Source organism: Bos taurus, chromosome 19 (assembly GCF_002263795.3).
Source record: "Bos taurus isolate L1 Dominette 01449 registration number 42190680 breed Hereford chromosome 19, ARS-UCD2.0, whole genome shotgun sequence".
In the NCBI taxonomy this organism is placed as follows: domain Eukaryota; kingdom Metazoa; phylum Chordata; class Mammalia; order Artiodactyla; family Bovidae; genus Bos; species Bos taurus.
In genome coordinates this window covers 27612392-27633326 of record NC_037346.1, presented here as the reverse complement: position 1 = coordinate 27633326, position 20935 = coordinate 27612392, and the positions used below count along the sequence as shown (strand labels likewise).

Here is a 20935-nt window from a genome sequence, read left to right as displayed (position 1 = left end):
CGCAGGGTCTTAGCCCCTAGACCACCAGGGAAGTTCCTGTCTTAATCTTTCTTCATTCTGAAGCCTGCCCTTTCTTACTTGAATGGCAAAGCCTGCCCTCTTTCTTGAATGGTGAAGGTTCCCAGCCCCTGTCATCAGTGTATTTATAGTCCACAGCAGCAACTTTCCACCAAGCTGGCATACTTTTTTCTTCCCATTTTCCCTTGTCAACAACTTAATAAAATTTGACATGTGCTTCAACATAAATTTGTAAGGCATTTTGCTTTTGTTAGTATTTTTCTAGTCCTTTCTCTATATATTTTATAAACATAGATGCACACACATAGTTTTACATATATGGTTCTATACATATATGGTTTTCCTATTATAAATGCAATAACATCATGTATTTTTTCCTTACTATGAAATATTTGATATACAAGAAAAATACAACCACTCTGTGTGCATGAATTATAAAGCACAATAACAAACATCTTTATTTGAAAAAGTGGAATATCACTTACACCCTCATGTTGCTGTGTGGGTCCTCCCTGTGACATCACTTTCTCCCACACCAGCAGGGTTACCACCATCCTGAATTTGGTGTATACTGTTTCTTTGGGTTTTTTTTAGCCTTACCCTATAATTCCTAAATAGCACAAAGTTTATTTTTGCCTTGGTTAGTTTTTCCTTTATAGAAGTTTTATTATCTGGCTAAATTTCTAAGTATATGATGCTACATAAATGGTATTTGAAAAATTGGTTGGGTTTTTTAAAAAATAATTTCAAACTTTACAGGAAAGTTGCAGGTACTATACAAATAAATTTTTCTCCTCAGTCATTTGAGAGCAAGTGGCCAACAGGAAGCCTCATCACCTGTAAATACTTTGGAGTCTTGTTTCTGGCAAACAAGGAGATTCTCCTACAAAACCACAGACAAACATCAAAATCAGGAAACTGACATTGACCCATCATTACCATCTAATCCTCAGAGTTTTTTTTTCAAGTTCCACCAATCGTCCTAAAGAAGTTCTGGATAAAGAAATGGTCTAGTACAGAATCACGTGCCATGTTCGGCTTTCATGTCTGTGGCGGTTGCTTTTCTTGACTTACATGACTGACAATTTTGAAAATGACAGGACGATGATTTTGAAGGGTGTCTCTCAGTTAATGCTCGTCTGCCATTTCTTCGTAATTAAATTCAGGCTGTGACCTTCAACAGAAATCTGGCCAGATGCTCTTTTCTCCTGGCATCTTCTCAGGCTGCACACGATTTAGATTTGACCCATACTGGTGAAGTTCACTTTGATCACTTGATGAAGGTGGCTCGGCCAGAGAAGTTACCCTTTGTAATTAGTACTTTGAGGGATGTGCTGTGTGTGTGTGCATGTTCAGTAGTGTCTGAATCTGTGACCCCATGGACTGTTACCTGCCAGGTTCCCCTCTCCATGGGATTTTCCAGGCAAGAAACACTGGAGTGTGTTGCCATTTCCTCCTCCAGGGGTTCTTCCTGATCTAAAGCTAGAACCTGCGTCTCCTGCATTGGTAGGCAGATTATTTACCACTGTGTCACCTGGGAAGCCTCGGGATGTACTTTGCAACTGTGTAATTACCCTGTACCTTGTCAAACTTAAAAAATTTAAAAAAAAATGTATTTGGCTGTGTCAGGTCTTAGCTGTGGCACGCAGGACCACTGTTGTGGCACACAGCCTTCTCTGGTTTCAGGGCTTAGCTTAGTTGCCCCGTGGCATGTGGTTGAACCCAAGTTCCCTACATTGGAAGGTGGATTCTTAACTGGATCACCAGGGAGTCCCCAAACTTGTAGTAGTTTACTTGTATCTGTGTGGACCCATGATTTCTTATTTTATTGAATGGATTATAATCCTTTACTATCAATATTTACTTGAGGCTCAAACTCTAGAAACAGAAGTCTCTCAAGCTAGCTTCTTAACCCAAATCTCTTATTCTCTCTTTTCCATATTTTTTCTCTCAAAAAGAATCCTGGTTAGAATTTAAGTTCTCTCCTTTTTCCTTCCTTGATTCTGTTTTGTAGGGGCTATTTTGACCAATTGTGCAGCTTGGACTAATTTACATATGTCCAACATGCTTTTTCATTATCTGCACACTCAGTCAATACTGATGACCCTGGGTTGTCCCAGCAATTACTTTCACTGAGGTCCCACTCCCTAGAGCTGTCTGCAAGCACCAAAATCCATTCTCTCTTTCTGCTTAGCACTTACATGGTAATGGAGTAATCAATCCATGTATACATGGTAGCCAGCTAGGCTATCTTTCCAAGTCTTGCCTGCAATCAGACATGGCCATGTGACCAAGGTCTTACCAACGAAATATGAGCAAAATTGATGCATGGCATTTCCAAGTATGGGGGGGGGGTCTTAATACATTGCCTGTGGCTCTTTCTCCTTCTTGCCAGCTGAGAGTCCTACATGGTAACAGGACACTTCACCATTTCTTGCTTCAACAGCACACACAGTGACAGTGATCTGGGGACAGCTGGGTGACAAGATGGAAAACATCTGAGACCCAGGCGGCCACATGGACCAGGACTATCCCACTGCTGTGGACCATTACCCAGGAAATAAACCTTGCCCAAAGCCACTGGACTTGTTTACAGCATCTTAGCCTTCCGCCTTCACTCTCACATACTCCACTGGAACCACCCCTAGCCCCACCCCCAGCAGCTGTGGGAGTTCTCAGGAGACAAAATCCCACACCACATGTCTGCACCAAGGGTGGCCAGAGTTTAAAGACTGTCCCCAACTTCTCTGTATGTGTGCTTTTATGGAGCTCCCCAAATCTTTCCTTTTGGTTTCTTCGCCTCTCAGAACATTCTCAAGATGATTATGGAGGAAGAAAGTGATTGACTGGGTTTTCTCCTCCTCCTCCTCAGCCTCCTTGCTGTGTTTTGGTGAAGAAACAGACTTTTAAAGGGGGCACAATATATTTTTAAAAAATCAAAGTTGTCTTACTATAACTAGCTTACAAAATAGTTAAGTCAGCACTGTGCCCTTTTCTGATTTAGTTCTGGAGAGCTGGGAAATGTTCTCCACACCGTCCTTCATGTCAAGAAAAATGTAGGGCATGTTGACTGAGGGTGGCAGGTTGGAATCCAAAAGATAATGAGGTACGACTGGGTGTTCATTTTGCCAGTTTTTAAAAATGGTATAAAACTATTTCCTCCCAATGCTGGTACTATGCCATCAATCACAGAGTTTGGTCAAATAATTCTAGGCACTTGAGGTAAAAAAGAAAAGCAAACATTTCCAAAAGTGAGTCGAGATTGGCCTTGAAAAGTTCCCCAGCTGGTGCAACTCTTGTTTCCCTGCCAGGATACTAGGCAGGACCGATGACAAGCTGTCCCCTTGAGCCGGAGCAGGAGAACCAGCACACCTGCTGCTCGTGGGTTTTTCATCTTCTCCTCTTTCCTCCCCTGGGAGCTAGAAAGTTACTTTAAGGTGGAAGAAAATACAGTGGTCCCTTGATATCCAAAGTAGGGCATAGGTTGCAGGACACCCTGCAGATACCAACATCCACAGATGCTCAAGTCCTACATAAAAAACAACGAAAGGTTTGCATTATAATCTGTGCACATCCTCCTGGACACTTTATTATTTTTGAAAAGTATTTGGCTGTACCAGGTCTTGGTTGCAGCGTGCAAGATCTTCAGTCTTCATTTTAGCACATGGAATGCTTAGTTGCAGCATGTGGTATCTAGCCCCCTGACTAGGAATTGAACTGGGGCCCCCAGCATTGGGAGTCTTAGCCACTGGACCACCAGGGAAGTCCCCACCTTCCCATACACTTTAAATCATCTCTAGATTACTTATCTCATACTATATCAGATCAGATCAGATCAGTCGCTCTGTCGTGTCCGACTCTTTGCGACCCCATGAATCGCAGCACGCCAGGCCTCCCTGTCCATCACCAACTCCTGGAGTTCACTCAGACTCACGTCCATCGAGTCAGTGATGCCATCCAGCCATCTCATCCTCTGTTGTCCCCTTCTCCTCCTGCCCCCAATTCCTCCCAGCATCAGAGTCTTTTCCAATGAGTCAGCTCTTCCCATGAGGTGGCCAAAGTACTGGAGTTTCAGCTTTAGCATCATTCCTTCCAAAGAAATCCCAGGGCTGATCTCCTTCAGAATGGACTGGTTGGATCTCCTTGCAGTCCAAGGGACTCTCAAGAGTCTTCTCCAACACCACAGTTCAAAAGCATCAATTCTTCGGCGCTCAGCCTTCTTCACAGTCCAACTCTCACATCCATACATGACCACAGGAAAAACCATAGCCTTGACTAGACGGACCTTTGTTGGCAAAGTAATGTCTCTGCTTTTGAATATGCTATCTAGGTTGGTCATAACTTTCCTTCCAAGGAGTAAGCGTCTTTTAATTTCATGGCTGCAGTCACCATCTGCAGTGATTTTGGAGCCCAGAAAAATAAAGTCTGACACTGTTTCCACTGTTTCCCCATCTATTTCCCATGAAGTGATGGGACAGGATGTCATGATCTTTGTTTTCTGAATGTTGAGCTTTAAGCCAACTTTTTCACTCTCCACTTTCACTTTCATCAAGAGGCTTTTTAGTTCCTCTTCACTTTCTGCCATAAGGGTGGTGTCATCTGCATATCTGAGGTTATTGATATTTCTCCTGGCAATCTTGATTCCAGCTTGTGTTTCTTCAAGTCCAGCGTTTCTGCTATGTAAAAGTTAGTTGCTGGTGTGCAGCATATGCAAGTTTCGCGTTTTGAAACTTTCTGTAATTTTTTTTCCCCAATATTTTTGATCCGAAGTTTGTTGAATCTGCAGATAGAGAACCCAAGGGCATGGAGGGCTGACTATTGTTACTATAAAACAGTATGTGAATCTATATTCTGTCAAGTCTGTCCTGGAGCTAACCAAATAATTTAGGGACACATAGAAGAACCCCACCCTCCTCACAGAATCCAGTAAGCTCTGTCCCTCAAACGCCCACCTAGGACCGGGCCATTTGCAATCATATTTACCACCACCCCAACTCAGCACTGTGCTCTGAAGCTGGAAGATCCCAAGGCACCATCCTTTAGTTTCATCTAAATTGTTCTATGGGTTTTTCAGGGTTTGTACTATGAAGTTGGGGCCTTTCATCAGTTCAGTTCAGTCGATCAGTCGTGTCCAACTCTTTGCGACCCCATGAATCGCAGCACGCCAGGCCTCCCTGTCCATCACCAACTCCCGGAGTTCACTCAGACTCACGTCCATCGAGTCAGTGATGCCATCCAGCCATCTCATCCTCTGTTGTCCCCTTCTCCTCCTGCCCCCAATCCCTCCCAGCATCAGAGTCTTTTCCAATGAGTCAGCTCTTCCCATGAGGTGGCCAAAGTATTGGAGCATCAGTCGTTCCAATGAACACCCAGGACTGATCTCCTTTAGAATGGACTGGTTGGATCTCCTTGCAGTCCAAGGGACTCTCAAGAGTCTCCTCCAACACCACAGTTCAAAAGCACCAATTCTTCGGCACTCAGCTTTCTTCACAGCCTTTCATAGTTTCACACTAATCTCATTTTCTTCTTTAATATTGTTTCTCTTTGTTCATTTTGGTATGAGGATGAAAGTTTTCACAATCATGGCCTTGTTTTCCCTTGCCAGCACTCTAGTCTTTTATACATATTTCAATGCCAGAAGAGTGAAGCCATAATATGTGGGCTGGCTGGAGCAGAATCTAACAGTTAGGATCCTACTAACACAACTGAAAGAATTATCTGCTCCTGAAAGAGAAAACTGTCTTCCCAATATCACATTTTTACTCAAACTCTTTATATAATAACTTATTAATTAAAAGTGTTTTTCTGATTATTAAGTAACACATATATGTTTCAGAACAGTTGGAAAATACAGAGATATATAAAAGAAAATAAATAATTCCACAACCGACCAGAGCTAGTCACTCTGTAGGTTTTACTCTGGAAACACCAAGCCTTCGCTCACCTACACTTTGGAAATCTAGCCACAGACTGTTTTGTTTCAAAGCAGTCATGTCTTTTTCCACAGAATATGAAATAGAAACATATAAAAAACATACTCAAAGAGAAGAATGAGGTTTCTTCACAAAGTGGTTTCCTAGAAATCCTCCCTTTTCCGAGTGCCTATGAGTCAGAGACTCTAATACAGACTACCTGATTTATTAAAATAATAATAATAAAAATAAGAAGAGGCCAAGGAAGAGAAAGGTGAAGGGCTTATCTCCAGATTCCCCCCCGACTTCTCACACCACCAGGGGCGGGATGCCCACTTTTCTTTCGAGCTGGAGGTTTGTCAGTCTTAGGGGCTACAGCGAGGCGCCGAGGGAGAGCCTGGGAGGGAACCTAAGAGTTGAAGGGAGAGAGAAGAAAAACTCAGTGTTATGTCCTCCCAGTACCCTGCTCCTGAGGAAAGGTGTTGTGTGTGGGGAAGGCCAGAGTCAGACAGCAAAGGGGAAGGACCACACTACAGAAAATGGGAGCCCGGTCAGTGGGGTCGGGGCGATCATGTGGAAGGCGAGGGATGAGTCAGTGAGAGCCCCCCATCCCTTCACCCAGCCCTGCTTTCCTCACCTCTTTCCGGGGGATCTCACCCAAGCGGGAGTCTGTGTTCCTTCTGGGGGCATTTTCCCCTCGGCTGTCAGTCCTGCCGTACAGATCAGGGGATGAGGAGGGGCAGCTGCTCCCCACTCTCCCCAACACTCGGGGAGAAGAACTACTTCCCGGTGCTGTCTCTTAAGAATAATAACAAACAAGATAGACCCGGGGATCCAATAAGAGGAAACATGAGTGGAGTCACATACTGAGTTATACTAGGTCATCACAGTCCTAGGACTCTCAGTTCTGAGCTGCAGGGTAAAGAGGGAAAAATTAAAGTAGAAAAACATGCAGAAGAGATTTTTTTAAGAAGTGAAAAACAAACCAAAAAGAAAAGAAGAGACAAAAGAAAAGGTGGGGAAGGGTGAGAGATGGAGGAAGAGGAGATTCCAAGCACCCTCACTTCTTCCCCAGAAAAGGGCAGAAGACACTACTCAACAGACACACTCCACACTCTTCCCGTTCACAGTCCAGATGCCTTGCACCCAGTCCCTCCTCCCTTCCCTCCCAGGGTGGTACCCGCCGCCGCCATGTTCCAGCCTCTTCAGGTAAAGCAGCAGATCCTCGGCAGGTAGTGCCTCCCAGCCCCGAGCTTGGTAAAGTCGTAACAGCTGAGACACTTCCATCAGCTGCCTTGAGGATGCGGGCCCATCTCCACCTGAGACACACATCAGGAATGATCATCATCCTGGGCTGGCCCCAGCCCTTATTCCAGCTCCCGGAGCCCAGAAGGGCCTTCAGTTCCAGGTACCGGCTCCACACCTGAGACCTACCTGTAAACCAGGACCTGCTTACCTCTCTCTGGGGAGCCACCACTGGGACCACCGCTCTGTGAAGGGGCCGAGGGAAGCTCATGGACCCGGAAAAGACTGGACGCCATGGCTAAGGGAACTTTAGTTTTATGGACAGGGGGCGGGAGGCGTGGCACCTGAGGGGTTTCCTCCCAAGATGGCGCAGTCAGAGGACCTAGCCAAAGGAATGAGATTCAGGATGAGGAAATGGGGCAAAAGCCAAGGAATCCCAACAGCCTTAGCCTTCATGGGGCTTTGTAACCTTTGCCAGCTCCTGAAGACCTAGCCCTGGTAAGTGGATCTCCTGCCTCTTTCAGGCCCAGCCCCAAACTTCTTCAGAGTTGGCGCTCACCTGGCTTAGGGGGAAGCTGATCGACGGAGGGGTTCTCGTGGCTCTGGGGTGCAGTCTCCAGCAGCTGGGGGGATAAGACAGTAGGGCTCCCTGAGGACCACTGAAGAAAGACACCTCAGGGTCTGCAGGAAGCAGCAGGGAGGTAGGAGCTGGTCTCCTAAGTTCCAGAAGGAATTGCTGCAGCAGAAATAAGGGGGACTGGGAGAGGCAGAAACTGGGATGAAGTCTTAGTCCTAAAAGGCCAGAGTCCTCACCTCTCAGAGTAGAAAGAGAAAATGAGGAAGGGACAGAGAAAGCAAGATGGGACAGGTGGGCCCTCTCACCTGGTGCAAAAAATGCTTGAGGCCCTGCAGCTGGGAAGGGGGCGGCAGGCCTTCCTTCAGGAAGCCATCCCCCTCAGACCCAGGGTCTTCCTCAGGGAATGGTCGCTCTGCCCGGTGATCCGGATGGAAGGTCCCAACTGCAGAGAAGGCCTCCACTGTACAGTGAAACAGGGGGTGTGTGCTGTAGGGGGAGGGGTCCTCCACCAGGCAGCTCGCTCAAGGCCTGGAAGGAGGGGGCCTGTCACACATGAGTGGGGCTTCGCGGCTAGAAGAAGGTGATCACAGTTGAAAACAGCTGGAGAGGGAAGGACTGAAGGCAACTGGGAGCTGGGCACAGCTGAATTCTAAGACAGAAAAGTAGACAGAAGGGGAAGGCTGTGGTCCCTGGATGCTGAATGGATAAATCCCGCCACAGCACAGAATGCTTTAAGATAAACAGACATGTTCTGGCTCTTTCACCAGAACATGCCCTCATGCTTACTTCAACCTGGGTTGTCTCATTTTCACCACACAGAGCACCCCATGCACCCAAGTCACAACTCAAGATCGGCTGATCTGAGGAAGTTACCAACCCACCAGACCGCCTCTCTTTAAACTTGGACCCAAGAAACAAAGGCGGGTTGTCTAGAGTCTTGCTAGAGTCAGTGTCACAGCTGCTCAAAGCCATGTGCAAATCAAAGCAGCAAGAGCAAGAACCCAAGGGGGAGAGAGGGCCGGTCATTCAAGAGGAAGAAGCGGAGGAAGAGCCCAGGTAGGCCCAGAGCAAGGAGGAACAGCTCTGCTGTTCCCAACAGCCCCTGGTGCCAACTTTGGTTCTCATTAAGCACAGATATGTCCCATTTCCTAGAGTCTAACTGCCTGTATTTTAACCAACTAGAGTGGATTTCTGCTCCTGGTAATGGACAGTCACTAAGACATCTGGGAAATAGAATGCTCAGGCCCCCAGCAGACAGGAAGTTAGGTTAAGAGAGAGACAGTCAGTGCGGGGAAGGGGAACCCGGTGACTTCTGTCCCCAGGCACCTGAAGATGACGTGAGGTCCGGCTTTGGCTCCAGAGGCTGGAAGGAATGCTGGCTCTGGAAAGTGGGGCCTAGCAGGAGACTAAGATCTGGGGAGGGGCTGCAGAGAACAGGCGGTGGCACCCCAGGCAGCTCCTCCCGCGTCTCCCGGCTCTGCTGCAACACAGGCTTCAGGGCCACTGCCATGGTGGGCACCGTCCAGATCCTCCTCTCCCCCTTGTCTGGTTCCTGCGGCCCAGGGCTGGAGGGGCCGGCGGGGGGAACCTGGGCACAAGAGAGGATGCACTTAAACAGATGAGACGTGCCACAGACACTTTAATAAGATAGCAGATTAGTAGAACGTCCTTAGAAGGGGATTTGAGAACATCTATCAAATTTCTGACAAATTTTAAAACGCTTATTTTTGATCCTACAATTCCATTTCTAGAAACTGTATAGGTATACTGAACCAAGACATATTAATGACATTTTCTGCAGCACTATTTGTAGAAGCAAAACACAGGAAACAACTTTAATATCCACCAACAAACACTTGGTTAAATAAGTCATACAACTGTGTATAGAGGGCAATGTTTCTGTGCGGGGTGGCGGGGTGGAGCTGGGGGTGGGATACACTCAAGACACCAGTAACAGCTGCTGCTTCTTGGGGGAGGAACCAGGAGACTGAGGTGCAGGCATAGTATGGAGATTACTTTTCACCGTATACCTTTTTGAACAATTTGGTTTTTTTTTTATTTTATTTCATTATGCTTTAAAATTTTTGGCTGCACGCATGGCATGTGAGAACCTTAGCTCTCCAACCAGGGATTGAACGTGTGCCCCTGCACTGGAAGGCTGAGCTTTAACCCCTGGACCACTGAGGATGTCCCTTTTGTTTTGTAAAATTACTATGTGCATATTATTATCTATCCCCAAAAATATTTTAGCTAATATTAAAAACTTAATTGGTAAAAGGACGACGTAGGAGATGCCAACAGAAGGAGGGCAAGGGTTGAGAACCCCTAGGGCAGGACTCCTCTAGGGCAGGACTGAGCAACAATTTCGGACTCTTTCCATCACAATTACTTCAGCTGCCCTTTGGCAAAACTAGCATCATGTGTTACCCTCTCTTGGGCTGGGAGAAGAGGCTGGTGCCCAGTGCTGTGGGGCCAGTCTAGGGAAGTGGCGGCCATGGCAAAAAGATGGCTTTTGATGAGATAGTTACTCTTTGGGAAAGCTCACAGAATTTTCCTAACGCAGGTCCTAGGAGCTGAACTCGGACTCTCCTTGGGAGGGAGCTAGATGTCCCAAGAAAGGGTCTAAACAGAACCCAGACGGCCTACCGGGGGGTGGGGCGGCAGGGTGGTGGTGCTGAGCAGCCGGGTGGCCTCTTCCCAGTGGGCCTGCAGCATGGCCTGCAGCCGCTCCACCAGCTCCACCCGCTGTTCCTCCAGCTGCTGGTTCCCACTCTGCAGTTCCCGCACTCGCGCCTGCTCCCGGGCCAGTCTGAGAGGAAACATGCGAGAGGTGATGTCGGGCCTTGGAGAAAGCAGAGACTCGGACAACAGGAAGGGCCACAAGGAAAGGTGGGACACAGGAAATTGTGAGAGGAGTTGGGGCCAGTGCAGAAGAGACCAAGGCTGCAGGGGAAGGGACCAAGGCCTGACATGGAGACTCCAGGGTCTGGTACCTGAGCTCATAGTCCTGAGCCACCTGCTGCTGCCGCTCCTCCCGCTCTGCTATTTCCACCTTGAACTGAGCCAACTGGGTAGACAATTCCTGCTGGTGCTGTCCATTCAGCTCCTGCAGCTGCTTCCTGAGAGAACACAGGTGAGAAGAAAGGACTGAAGATGGAGAAGGAAGTCATCCAGTAAGAAAAAGTCAGCATGTGTGCATGGGAGAGTGAGCGAGCAAGCCAGCCAGCTAGCCCTGCCCTGGCAGGGTTGGGGGGCGGGGTTGTTCAGGACGGCTGAATGGGTTCCCTAGAAGCAGACACTTAAATGAGGATTTATGTGAAGGTGGTTCATTTAAGAAGCGTTTCCAGAAAAAAAAAAAGCTGGTAGGAGAGTAGGGGAAGGAAGGGAGAAGGGCACGTCTGCACGTGCTGCAGGTCTCAGCTCAGCACTGTACACACCAGGGGCTAGGGAGCTAGAAATTGGTATTCCTGCAGCCATCAGTTATTGGCTAAGTGCTCCTTCCTATGGAGGGAAAGCGGAAAATCCCCAAGAAGGTCTGGCTCGCCTATGAACCCGAGGCAGGTCTCCCCCAGAGAGACAGACAGGAGCCGTGTGTTGGAAGCTGGTAAACGGATCTGAAAGGGTCTGGGTGGTCCACCCCCACCACCTGCTGCGGCTGTGGAGAGGCCGCAGCCGGCGAGCTCCAAGCACCTGTGATGGTCCCTCAGGGAGGCTGCCTGCCGAAGGCTGCTCTCCTGTGCCTGAGCCAGCCGCTCGGTCACCCGCTGCTCCAGCTGCACCGCCAGCTCCGACTCCATCTGGATCCGCTGGCTTTCATACCGGGCCTGGGAGTGAAGCAAGTGGGTGGGTGGGGGAGGTCATCATCAGCTCCATTCTGTTTGGGCTTAGAAGGGTATGGAGGATGTAAGGTAGATTAAAAAAGGATGCTCATTAAAAAAAAAACTAAAAAAAAAATAAAGTTCTTTCCGGCTCCCAAGTTTAAAAAAAATAAAAAATAAAAAAAATAAATAAAAAAGGATGCTCAGAGCTGGTGCACTGAGATGACCCAGAGGGATGGGATGGGGAGGGAGGTGGGAGGGGGGTTCAGGATTGGGAACCCATGGCGGATTCATGTCCATGTATGGCAAAACCAATACAATATTGTAAAGTAAAATAAATATATAAAACTGAGATTAAAAAAAAAAAGATCCATGCACCAACATTCCCTCGTATGTCTGAGGGGACAAAAGAAAGAGAATTTTGCCCCAAGGAGTGAAAACGGTTTCTCTTCCTTAAAACCATGATCTTGGACAATACAAATGTTTTTTTCGTGCTTTTTAAAAAAATATTTTTTAATTCCTTGCAATTACCTAAATTCTTTTTAATTTTTAAACATTACGGTAAGAAGCATATACAAAGCTTACCTTTTTAGGTAATACAAAACTTACCATTTTAAAGTGTAGCATTGCGTATACTCACATTGTGGTACAGATCTCTAGAAATTTCATTTTGTAAAACTGAAGCTCTATACCCACTGAACAGCTCCTCCCCATTTTCCCTCCCCAGCCCCTAACAATCCCCACCCTACTTTCTGTTTCCACAAATGATTTTATCTGTTCTAGGTATCTCATTACCTAACTTCTTAAGTTTCAGGTATACAACATAGTGACTTAGTGATTACACATTATAAATTAATCCCCACCCCAAATTTTTTAATGGAAAATCTTAATGATATATACTCTCCCTCTGAGCTGGCAATTTCACTTTAAGGAATCTATCCTTCAGAAGGAATGCCAAAGAGTCATGTACAATGATGTTCACTGCAGCATTATTTATTTTTGGCCGTGCTACGGCTTACAGAATCTTAGTTCCCTGACCTACAAATTCAGGGACTGAATCTGTGCCCTCTGCAGTGGAAGCGTGGAGTCCCAACCTTTGGACGGCCAGGGAATTCCATGCAGCACTTTTGTCTGTTTTTAAGCTGTGCTGAGTCTCCATTGCAGTGTGCAGGCTTCTCTAGTTGCAGCTCATGGGCTTAGTTGCCCCGTGGCGTGTGGGATCTTAGTTCCTGGACCAGGGATTCATCCCTCGTCCCCTGCATTGGAAGGTAGATTTTTAACCACTGGACCACCAGGGAAGTCCCCAGTGTTCTTTTTAATAGTGAAAAAAAAAATTGGCATCAGGGTAAATTTCTCATCAAAAGGATGATTCATACATTAATTGCAATATAATTCTTTAAAAAAAATGATGTACATCTGAATGTGTTGACATGGAAAGATGTCTATGATATATTACAAGGTAAAAACAAGTTGCAGTGAATATATATATATATATACATTTTTTTTAAAAAAGCACCAGCCCATAAACACATATGAAAAAGTTCTGAAAGGATACACACAAAGTGATATGATATGAGAAGGCAACCAATACTGTGTACTTCTGTACACTTGAACTTGTATTACAGATCACTTTTATTCATATCTTAAAAATATTTTTTAGAGTTCTCTGGGAAGACTACCTTGACCCATCCATATAGAATTGATGGCTCCTTTCTGTCTTGGATATTTACATCTGATAAATTAACTTTGAGAATTTAAACAGAAACTGAGTTTAAGACTTTAAAATAAGCTGACCGAAAAAAAAAGTGAAATGAGAATAATGACTCTAAAAGATGACAAGAAAGGAAAGAAAAATAAACACCCAATAGGCAAGACAAAATAAGATATAAAGGGGACTTCCCCGGTGGTCCAGTGGCTAAGACTCTGTGCTCCCACTGCAGGGGGACTGGGTTTGATCCCTGGTCACACAACTAGATCCCACATGCCGCAACTAAGACACTGTACAGCCAAATATTTTTAAAAATAGTTATTCTTACTCTAAATTATTAGGGCTTCCCTGGTGACTCAGTGGTAAAGAATCTGCCTGCAATGCAGGAGGCCTGGGTTCAATCCCTGGATCGGGAATCCTAAAGAAGGGAATGGCAACCCACTTCAGTATTCTTGCCTGGAGAATCCCATGGAGGGAGGAGCCTGGCGGGCTACAGTCCATAGGGTTGTAAAGGGTCGGACACGACTGAGCACTAACACTTTTCTAAATTATTAATCATACTCCAAAAATGTGTGTGCTAGACAAGCTCCCCATGTAACTGGTGGGCTCCCTACTGCTGGGACTGTGTTAGGATTATCCCTGCCCAGAGCTTACACACAGGAGTTGTTCAGTAGGTTTACTGAATGCACACATACACGCATGTGGCTGGCACCAGTTTAGGGGCTTATAAATTACTACTGAATTGTTTACTAATGTCTTTAGCTTTGGCCCTCCATGATAAATTAGTTTCCATGTGGTCAGCCCTCCAATTCAATGGGCCAAGTGAAAAGTGTGTTCTCTCAAAACTGGCCTCTCTAACCCAGAAATTGGGTGTCTCCCTAAGTCAACTATTAATAAGGAAAGAAGTCTCTCAGAAACTCATTAATTTGCCCCTAACATACATTTTACCCATAAACGCCAAAATTTTAGTTAGAAATGGGAGTGTCTGCCCTGACTCTTGAAGCCGCTTCACCTCAGACCTCTGTCTCCCCAGCAGGAACACTCCCCTAGAACCTCAGCCTCCTACCTGCACCAGGCTCATCTCCAGCTGCAGGGCGTCTCTCTCTCTCCGAGCTGTATCCAGCTCTCCTTCCAACCGCTGCACCTCAGACTGCAGCAAGGCCAGCTGCTGCTGGGCCTCCCGGGTGGCCTGGGCCTCCCTCTGGGTGTTCCCCTAGGAAAGGGCAATCAGACTTCAGTTTGTATCTCATTTCCTGACTCCCTGATTCACCCTCCCATACCCTAAGACCCAAGCTCCCTTCCTCTTCACCTGTGACCTATTTCCTCATCTCTGTTGAATCTCACACTTCAGTTTTCCGTATATTTGATGCCCCCGGCCCTTCCTGCAGGCCCTACCCTCTCAGTCTTCTCTCCTTCACTCTCCTTCCTGCTCCACTACACTGTGTATTCTGACATCCATCTCATTCAATTATTTTGTCCTTCATCTGTTCCTCAACTGCCCCTTTTACCTTCTCCCTTTCCAGCTGAGCCTGGCTCTCCTCCTGCAGCGCCTGGTAGCGCTCCTTCAGCTGGTGCTCCTGCTGGGCCCAGCTCCGCCGTTCTTCTTCGAGGGCCACCTGCAGTGTCTCCAGCTGTCGACGCTCACTGAGTTGCCCGGCCCGGGCCTCATCCCGTTCTTCCTGCAGGACTTGGCAGCGCTGCTGTTCTAGTTCCAAGCTCAGGGTCAGAGCCTGCCTCTCCTCCTCCTACAGCCCCAGGAGAAAACCAAGATTTTAGCATGCCCTCAGGAGACCAGCAACCTGCATCCTCACCCCCACACAATGTGCCGGCTGAGAATTACATCCATGAAAACGCAATAGTTAAGAAGCCCACGGGATGTCAATATGGTAAATAAGAGTTTCTGTACCAGAATTAGGTAGACCTGGGCTCAAATCTCAGTCTGAATCCCAGCTCTGCATTTATTTTGGGTTCTGAGGCACCACCCTTACTTGTAAAGTGGGCCCATTACAGTCCACCTTATGTGGATTAAAGTTAAAAGGGTATGTAAAGCATTTAGCACAATGTCTGGCCTGTAGTAAGTACTCAATATATGATAGCTGTCACCACTGTCATCAAAAAGAAATTCCACAAAGACTAGAAAATTCAGCCTTACAAACATGTACTACCAACCAGCAGCTGCCACCAGCACTCTTGGACTGTTAGGAATGTCAGTCCCAGCATGCATTAGCAAGCATGTGTCATGCGTGCAAGAAATTCTAAACCTGGCTACTAATTCATGTGGGTAATCATCTTATCATTTCAGCAATGAGAAACCTAAGTCTCACCCCTACACCTTTCTGAAAATATTTAGATTCCCCAACCCCTCATGTATCAAAACCTCAGGGAAAGGACCCAAGAAATCTATATTTAAAAATAATTCCCAAATGATTCTAATGAGGATTCAATTTGCAGAGTCTCTCAAACTGGCTTGATGGCAGAGCTCACTTTTTGTAGAGTACCTAGCAGCACTAGTGTTTTGATGAACACACTTTGCTCTGGTGCAACTCAAATTATGAACTCCCACAATCCACCAAAAGCCCTTATCCCCAGACTTCCCTGGCAGTCCAGTGGTTAAGGCTCCTTACTCCCAACTTTGGGGGGCTCAGGTTCAATCCCTGGTCGAGGAACTAAGATCTTGCATGCCATGGGTTCAAACAAACAAACAAAAAATCCATATCCCTCTAGAAGTAATGACCAGCCTTTATTGGAATTAACCCAGGCGAGCATTCTCACCAGTGTCTCTTTTTCCCGTTGCTGCAGTCGGGCACCTTCCTGCTCACGACTCAGGGCCTCCATGGCCTCAGAAAGGCTTTGTTCCAGGCGGGTTACTGTCTTTCAAGGAGAGAACACAGGATGGAGGAACTGAGGAGAATCCCTGCATGCCACCCTTCGAAAATCATTAACAACATAAAGTTTAAAAGCAAGGATTAACTAAATGACTTGGGGGCCAGAAGAATGAGGAGATGAGCAGACACCAAACATGCAAGTCTGACAGCAGAAACACTGAAGGGAGAGGACACAGAAGAAGAATTGTCAGGCTAGCTACGGCAAGCTGGAGGTCAACCTGCGAGGAACCCTGGTTCCTCCCCGATCCAGCCATTGGTGACCCAGGTTCTAATGCCTCGTGATCCTGGTTGCCCACCTCCTGCTGCTTGCTTCTAGTGAGTTCAGCTGCCTGCCGTTCCTCCTGGAGTCCCCGAAGCACCTCTGTCCGCTCAGCTTCATGCCGGTTCCAGCCCTCCACCACGCGGGCCAGGGTCTCAGGAAAGGAAGGAGGTCACATAGAATTTCAAATAATTTTTCTTCCCTCTTTGTGTCCACCGGAACAGGGCCAACAGCCACCTTCTTCCAGTGGTCAGCAGACCCAGCACTTACCCACCCCCAACTCCTAATGTGAACAAACAAATGTTGGTTGGCCTCCCCCTGTATTCCTTGGTGCCCCCCATGGACAGACCCACCCACATTCTGCTCCCCTGGCACCTTGTCCAGTTGTTCAATCATGATATCTTTCTTTCGGTCAGCAGTCACAGCCACAGCTAACTGTTGCTGAAGCTCAAGGACACGGGTCTGCAGGTTCTGAATATGGCGCTCACAATGCTGGGAAAAAGGGTGAGGGGGTCTGGGTGTTGCCACCCTTAGTTTGACCAAAGCTCCAAACTTTCCAGCTTCTCTATGGGGGAAATGGGCTGGAGACAGGGAGCTTGGGTCCCAAGAACAGAACAGGTTTGAAGAGGGAGAGTCAGGAATTCCAGAGCCTGAGATCTCCAACGCCTTCCTCTACCACCTCAGGAAGCAGGGGTGTGGTTTCCAGCCTCTTCCCTTTCCTAGATCTCCTGAGAAAAACTTCCATGAACCTTTCGGCAGGGGTGCAGTAGTCCACGCTGCAAAGAGTGGGAAGTTACTCCTGCCTTAAGAAGCATACCGGACACAGTGATTCAGTGTGGCAAGGGGAAAGGGGAAAGCCTTTCATTCATGCCCAGGCCGTTTAAAATAGAGGAAGAGAAGGTTCCAAAAATGACAACACGACCAATAATTCCGACTTTTCCTCTGCCTCATCCTGCTCTCTGCCCCCGTCAGATAGGCTGAGGCTCCAGAAACAAAGATCATTATACCAGTAGCTTTGCACAAGCCAACAACGTGTTGTTCATTCACCAAACATGTAGAGTATTTGTTTGTGTTGGGTATGTTCTAGACTTTAGGAAGACACTGCTGAACAAGATAAGGTATGACCCATGTGGAGTTTAGGTTTTAAAGAGGGGAAACAAACAAGACATACCAGACTTTGATAAACTATACGAAAGAAATAACAGAATGATCTGAAGGAATGCCTGGAGGGGAGGTGTGCCATCCTAGACAGGGTAGTCAAATAAGGCTTTCCTCACAGGAGAGCCATTTGAGTAAAATCCTAGCTTGCAAGACCTTAATCTTTTAGCACTTGGCCCTAATTATAATCTTTGCTTCTGTCAAAAGGAAGCCTTTATATCTCACCTTGCGACGAGTATGTTCTGAATCCAGTGCATCTCTCAGTCCCTGAAAATCTGGGGGGTTGAGTGGGGGCCCTGGCCGAAGGCTGGTGTAGCGGGGGAACAACTCCTCAAAGGCCTGGGCTGAGCTGGATGGAGACAAGTCTTGCAGCGGTCGGGTGCTGAACAGATTAGGTAGAGAACAGTAGGGATGGGAAAGCTTTAGAGACCCAGAGTCCCATTTCCAGACATTTTACAAATAAGGAAACTACAACTCAGGGCACGAGCCAAGCCCAAAGTCACAAAGTTACATAGGGAAATGATAGAGCCCTGGAGAGTACACAAGCTTTGTGAGTCACTCTATACTACTCCTTCCTCTACTCCATGCTCCCTGCAGCACGAGTCACAGCAGAAAAGAGCTAATTCTTCTGGAGGAGGAAGGACCTAGAAAGCCAGGTACTAAGCAGTGGATGCCTATGTTCCCAAAGGAGTAAGCAGGATAGAAGAAAGGCAAGAAAGGGTAAAAACTGAAAGCTAAGTGACAAGCAGCTTAGGTCCTTAAGAGGTATAAAAGCAGCAAAGGGAGAACTAAGCGATAGAACACTTGGCTTTCCAAGAAAGAGAGAAAGGCAGCTAGAAGAACCCAAAGGAGAACTCACTTAAGCAAAGTGGCTGTGCTGTCACTGTCAAAGGAGTCCTCTTCCCGTCTCTCAGAGTCGGCACCTGGAATCGGGGGATCCCCTGCAGACAGCCAGAGGGACCCACAGCCAGGGTCAGGTAAGGATGGGAACAGGGATCACTTGAAGGAGAAGAGGAGTGGTCCTTCCTTTCTACTTCACCCACTCCTCCTGCCTCTCTCCCTAAGAATGGGAGCCTTTTCTCCTGAAATCTCTTATCTCTGAGTCTAGGTCTCCAGCCCATATATATTCTGCAACTTTCTCCACTTTTTCCCACTGCTTAAATCTAGGTTCTCCTTTATAGAAAATCACTCACGATAAGCCGCATCACGTGAGGTTTGGAGCATGCTCTGGAGTTGACCCCGAACACTCTCCATCTCAAAGATATGCTTGGAACCATCCTAGAAAAAAACAATGCAGAAATAAGATGCAATAATCCATACTGCATCCAGGGCAGATGGCATTGAGTGGTCCCTAAGGCCCAAGCATTTTTACTCTCACACCTTGGAAAGCAAGAAAGATATAACTGACTCAAGGAGAAACTCAATTGTCTATGGAAGCCAGAGAGGTAATGCAAATGAATTAACTGGGCATCTTAAGGTAAGAGTGGTGAGGATTCCTTCCAACTAGAGAGCAAATACCCTGTGTAAAGACTCTGCTGTCCAAAGCTATCAGTTCTTCAAACTCTGGGAGGCCTAGCCAGTCTGCAGATCGGTTATGATATGTGTTCTATCTGACACTATCTTCTCTATAACATGTATAATTGATTAAACTATGTTTTAATGATTTACATGCCAAATTTTGAACCATACAATCAAAACAGTTTCAAGATGAAAGGGTCTTAGAATATTTTCCTTAAATCCCTAGTTTCCTCTTGGGATGAAGAACCCTTATCCTCATTTCCAGTACCCACATCCCAGTTAAAGCACAGCAACCTACCCCATGGGTGTCTCTGAAGAAAAAAAAAAAGTTAGGAAGTCTCACAATTTTCCAACTTATGGGTGCAGTACTCTCATCAACATTTGCTCACAGGAACAAGCATGGCTGACTGTGTAGTTAAGAGAAATTATGGAATCCAACAACAGGAGCTCAAATCTCAGTAAAGCTCTTATTTTTTTTTTTTTTAACCATCCCCAATCCCAAGACCCTAGAGGTGTCCAAGACAGACCTCCCTCACCTTTTTCTTCACGTTGTTCTCCAATCCCACTGACAAGCTGTGACTCAGTTCTTGGGCCAAGCCATCCAACACCTCATGGGGAGGTGGGGAGGCAGCAGGTAAATACAGCTGGGCTCGGGCTGTGCTCTCTGCCTGACGACTGAGGTGCAAAGAAGTATACAGCTGGGAGGTCACCTCAGAGGACACTTGGTTCAGCCCAGGGGCTTCTGATGACTCACTCAGGAGGTCCTTGGCCCGTAGGGGTGAAGTGGGGCTGGCAGCTGATGCTGCCATGACCACAGGGAAGAGACAACTGGAGACAGCAGAGGTGGGAACTCCTGGTTCTGCTTTAGGAGAGCCCAGGGGAGTAAGTACCGGGAGAAGGAAGATTTGGGAGAAAAGAGGAAGACTCCTAGCGAAGGATTCTTGTTGAATGAGGGTATGGAGCCTTTCTGGTTAAAGGAAAGGTTTCCAACAGTTCCAGAGGCCATGGGAGAGGACAAATGGATTTCTTTCCACAGCTCCTGGGAACAGTGGAAAAGGCGGGTGCAGCGAGGAGAAGGTGGGGATGGAAGACCTACTGCGGGGCAGGCGCACCACTGCAGTTCCTCTGGAGCGCTGAAAGCTGCAGTTCAACTTCTGGGCCAGGCTCTCATAGTCCACTGAGCTCTTACGTTCTCACACCCAGAATGCGCAAACTGAAAAGGACCCAAATCCAACAGGGGCCTAATTTCCGCCCAGCTGTCTTATGTGCCCCTCAACTGGCTCCGGTCTCAGCGAGGCAGGAACCTCACGCTCCCCACCTCTCATCTTCGCCCATGCACCCGTTCCATACAAGATCAACTCTCTGGTATATCCCCTCCGATCCCTCCGGGCAAGAAAGCCGCAGCACGGCTCCCTAGAATCCCTCCCTCCCTACTACCCCAAAAGAAAGTTTGGGAACACTCAAGTCACGCCCTCTGATGGCCCTAAAAAATACGCTTCAAGGCGCTCCAGCCTAGCCTGAGATCCCCTACCTCGATCACCCTGTTCCGACTACTTCCCACACCTCCAGTCCTCAGCCCCGCAGTTTGCCAAGGTGGGAACTAGGGAATGCCCCCTCCCCCTGAGACCCGGTAGGCCCACACCCAAAAGACCCCTCTTCTCGCGCCCTTCCCAACACAAAACCGTTGGCAGTCTCCCGCCCACCTTCCGCAGCTCCGCCTCGCTCGCTCAGATGACGTCACCAGCCCAGGATACAGTGCTTTCAGCCGCTTCCAGCTTCTGGAGCGGAGAGTCTTACACGCGCATGCCCAGACCCAGCGCCACGGATTGGCTGAAGC

At 47.3% G+C, this 20935-nt stretch overlaps 1 protein-coding gene across 7 annotated transcripts; it reads right to left on the bottom strand.

Moving 5' to 3' along the window:
• Positions 1 to 446: 446 nt before the first annotated feature.
• CNTROB (centrobin, centriole duplication and spindle assembly protein) lies at positions 447 to 20897 on the bottom strand. 7 transcript variants are annotated; one of them, XM_059878487.1, is made up of 20 exons: positions 20195 to 20897; positions 19635 to 19773; positions 18774 to 18858; positions 18440 to 18521; positions 17806 to 17962; positions 16798 to 16914; positions 16460 to 16576; positions 16051 to 16149; positions 14787 to 15023; positions 14345 to 14491; positions 11443 to 11576; positions 10746 to 10871; positions 10399 to 10561; positions 9079 to 9340; positions 8058 to 8212; positions 7735 to 7798; positions 7387 to 7557; positions 7111 to 7249; positions 6568 to 6640; positions 447 to 6339 (listed from the first exon to the last, which is right to left on the bottom strand). In XM_059878487.1, exons 3-20 carry the CDS (start codon positions 18832 to 18834, stop codon positions 6214 to 6216), a joined length of 2430 nt encoding a protein of 809 aa, XP_059734470.1. In that variant the 5' UTR covers positions 18835 to 18858; positions 19635 to 19773; positions 20195 to 20897; the 3' UTR covers positions 447 to 6213. The 7 variants fall into 7 exon arrangements, with proteins under 7 accessions (XP_059734470.1, XP_024836525.1, XP_024836528.1 ...); XM_024980757.2 differs by having other exon boundaries at positions 19635 to 20311; positions 20802 to 20897; XM_024980760.2 differs by having other exon boundaries at positions 20802 to 20897.
• Positions 20898 to 20935: the final 38 nt, after the last annotated feature.

Bases quoted from the DNA above. Each gene is read 5' to 3' on its own strand.
- CNTROB (XM_059878489.1), bottom strand. From the start codon at position 19,907: ATGGCAGCATCAGCTGCCAGCCCCACTTCACCCCTACGGGCCAAGGAC. The intron at 11,577-14,344 runs GTAGGAGGCTGA...CTTCACTCCCAG, and splicing joins TGGAGATGAGCCTGGTGCAG to GCCCGGTATGAAAGCCAGCG. The intron at 6,642-7,057 runs TGAACGGGAAGA...ATCTGTACGGCA, and splicing joins GGTGCAAGGCATCTGGACTG to GGACTGACAGCCGAGGGGAA.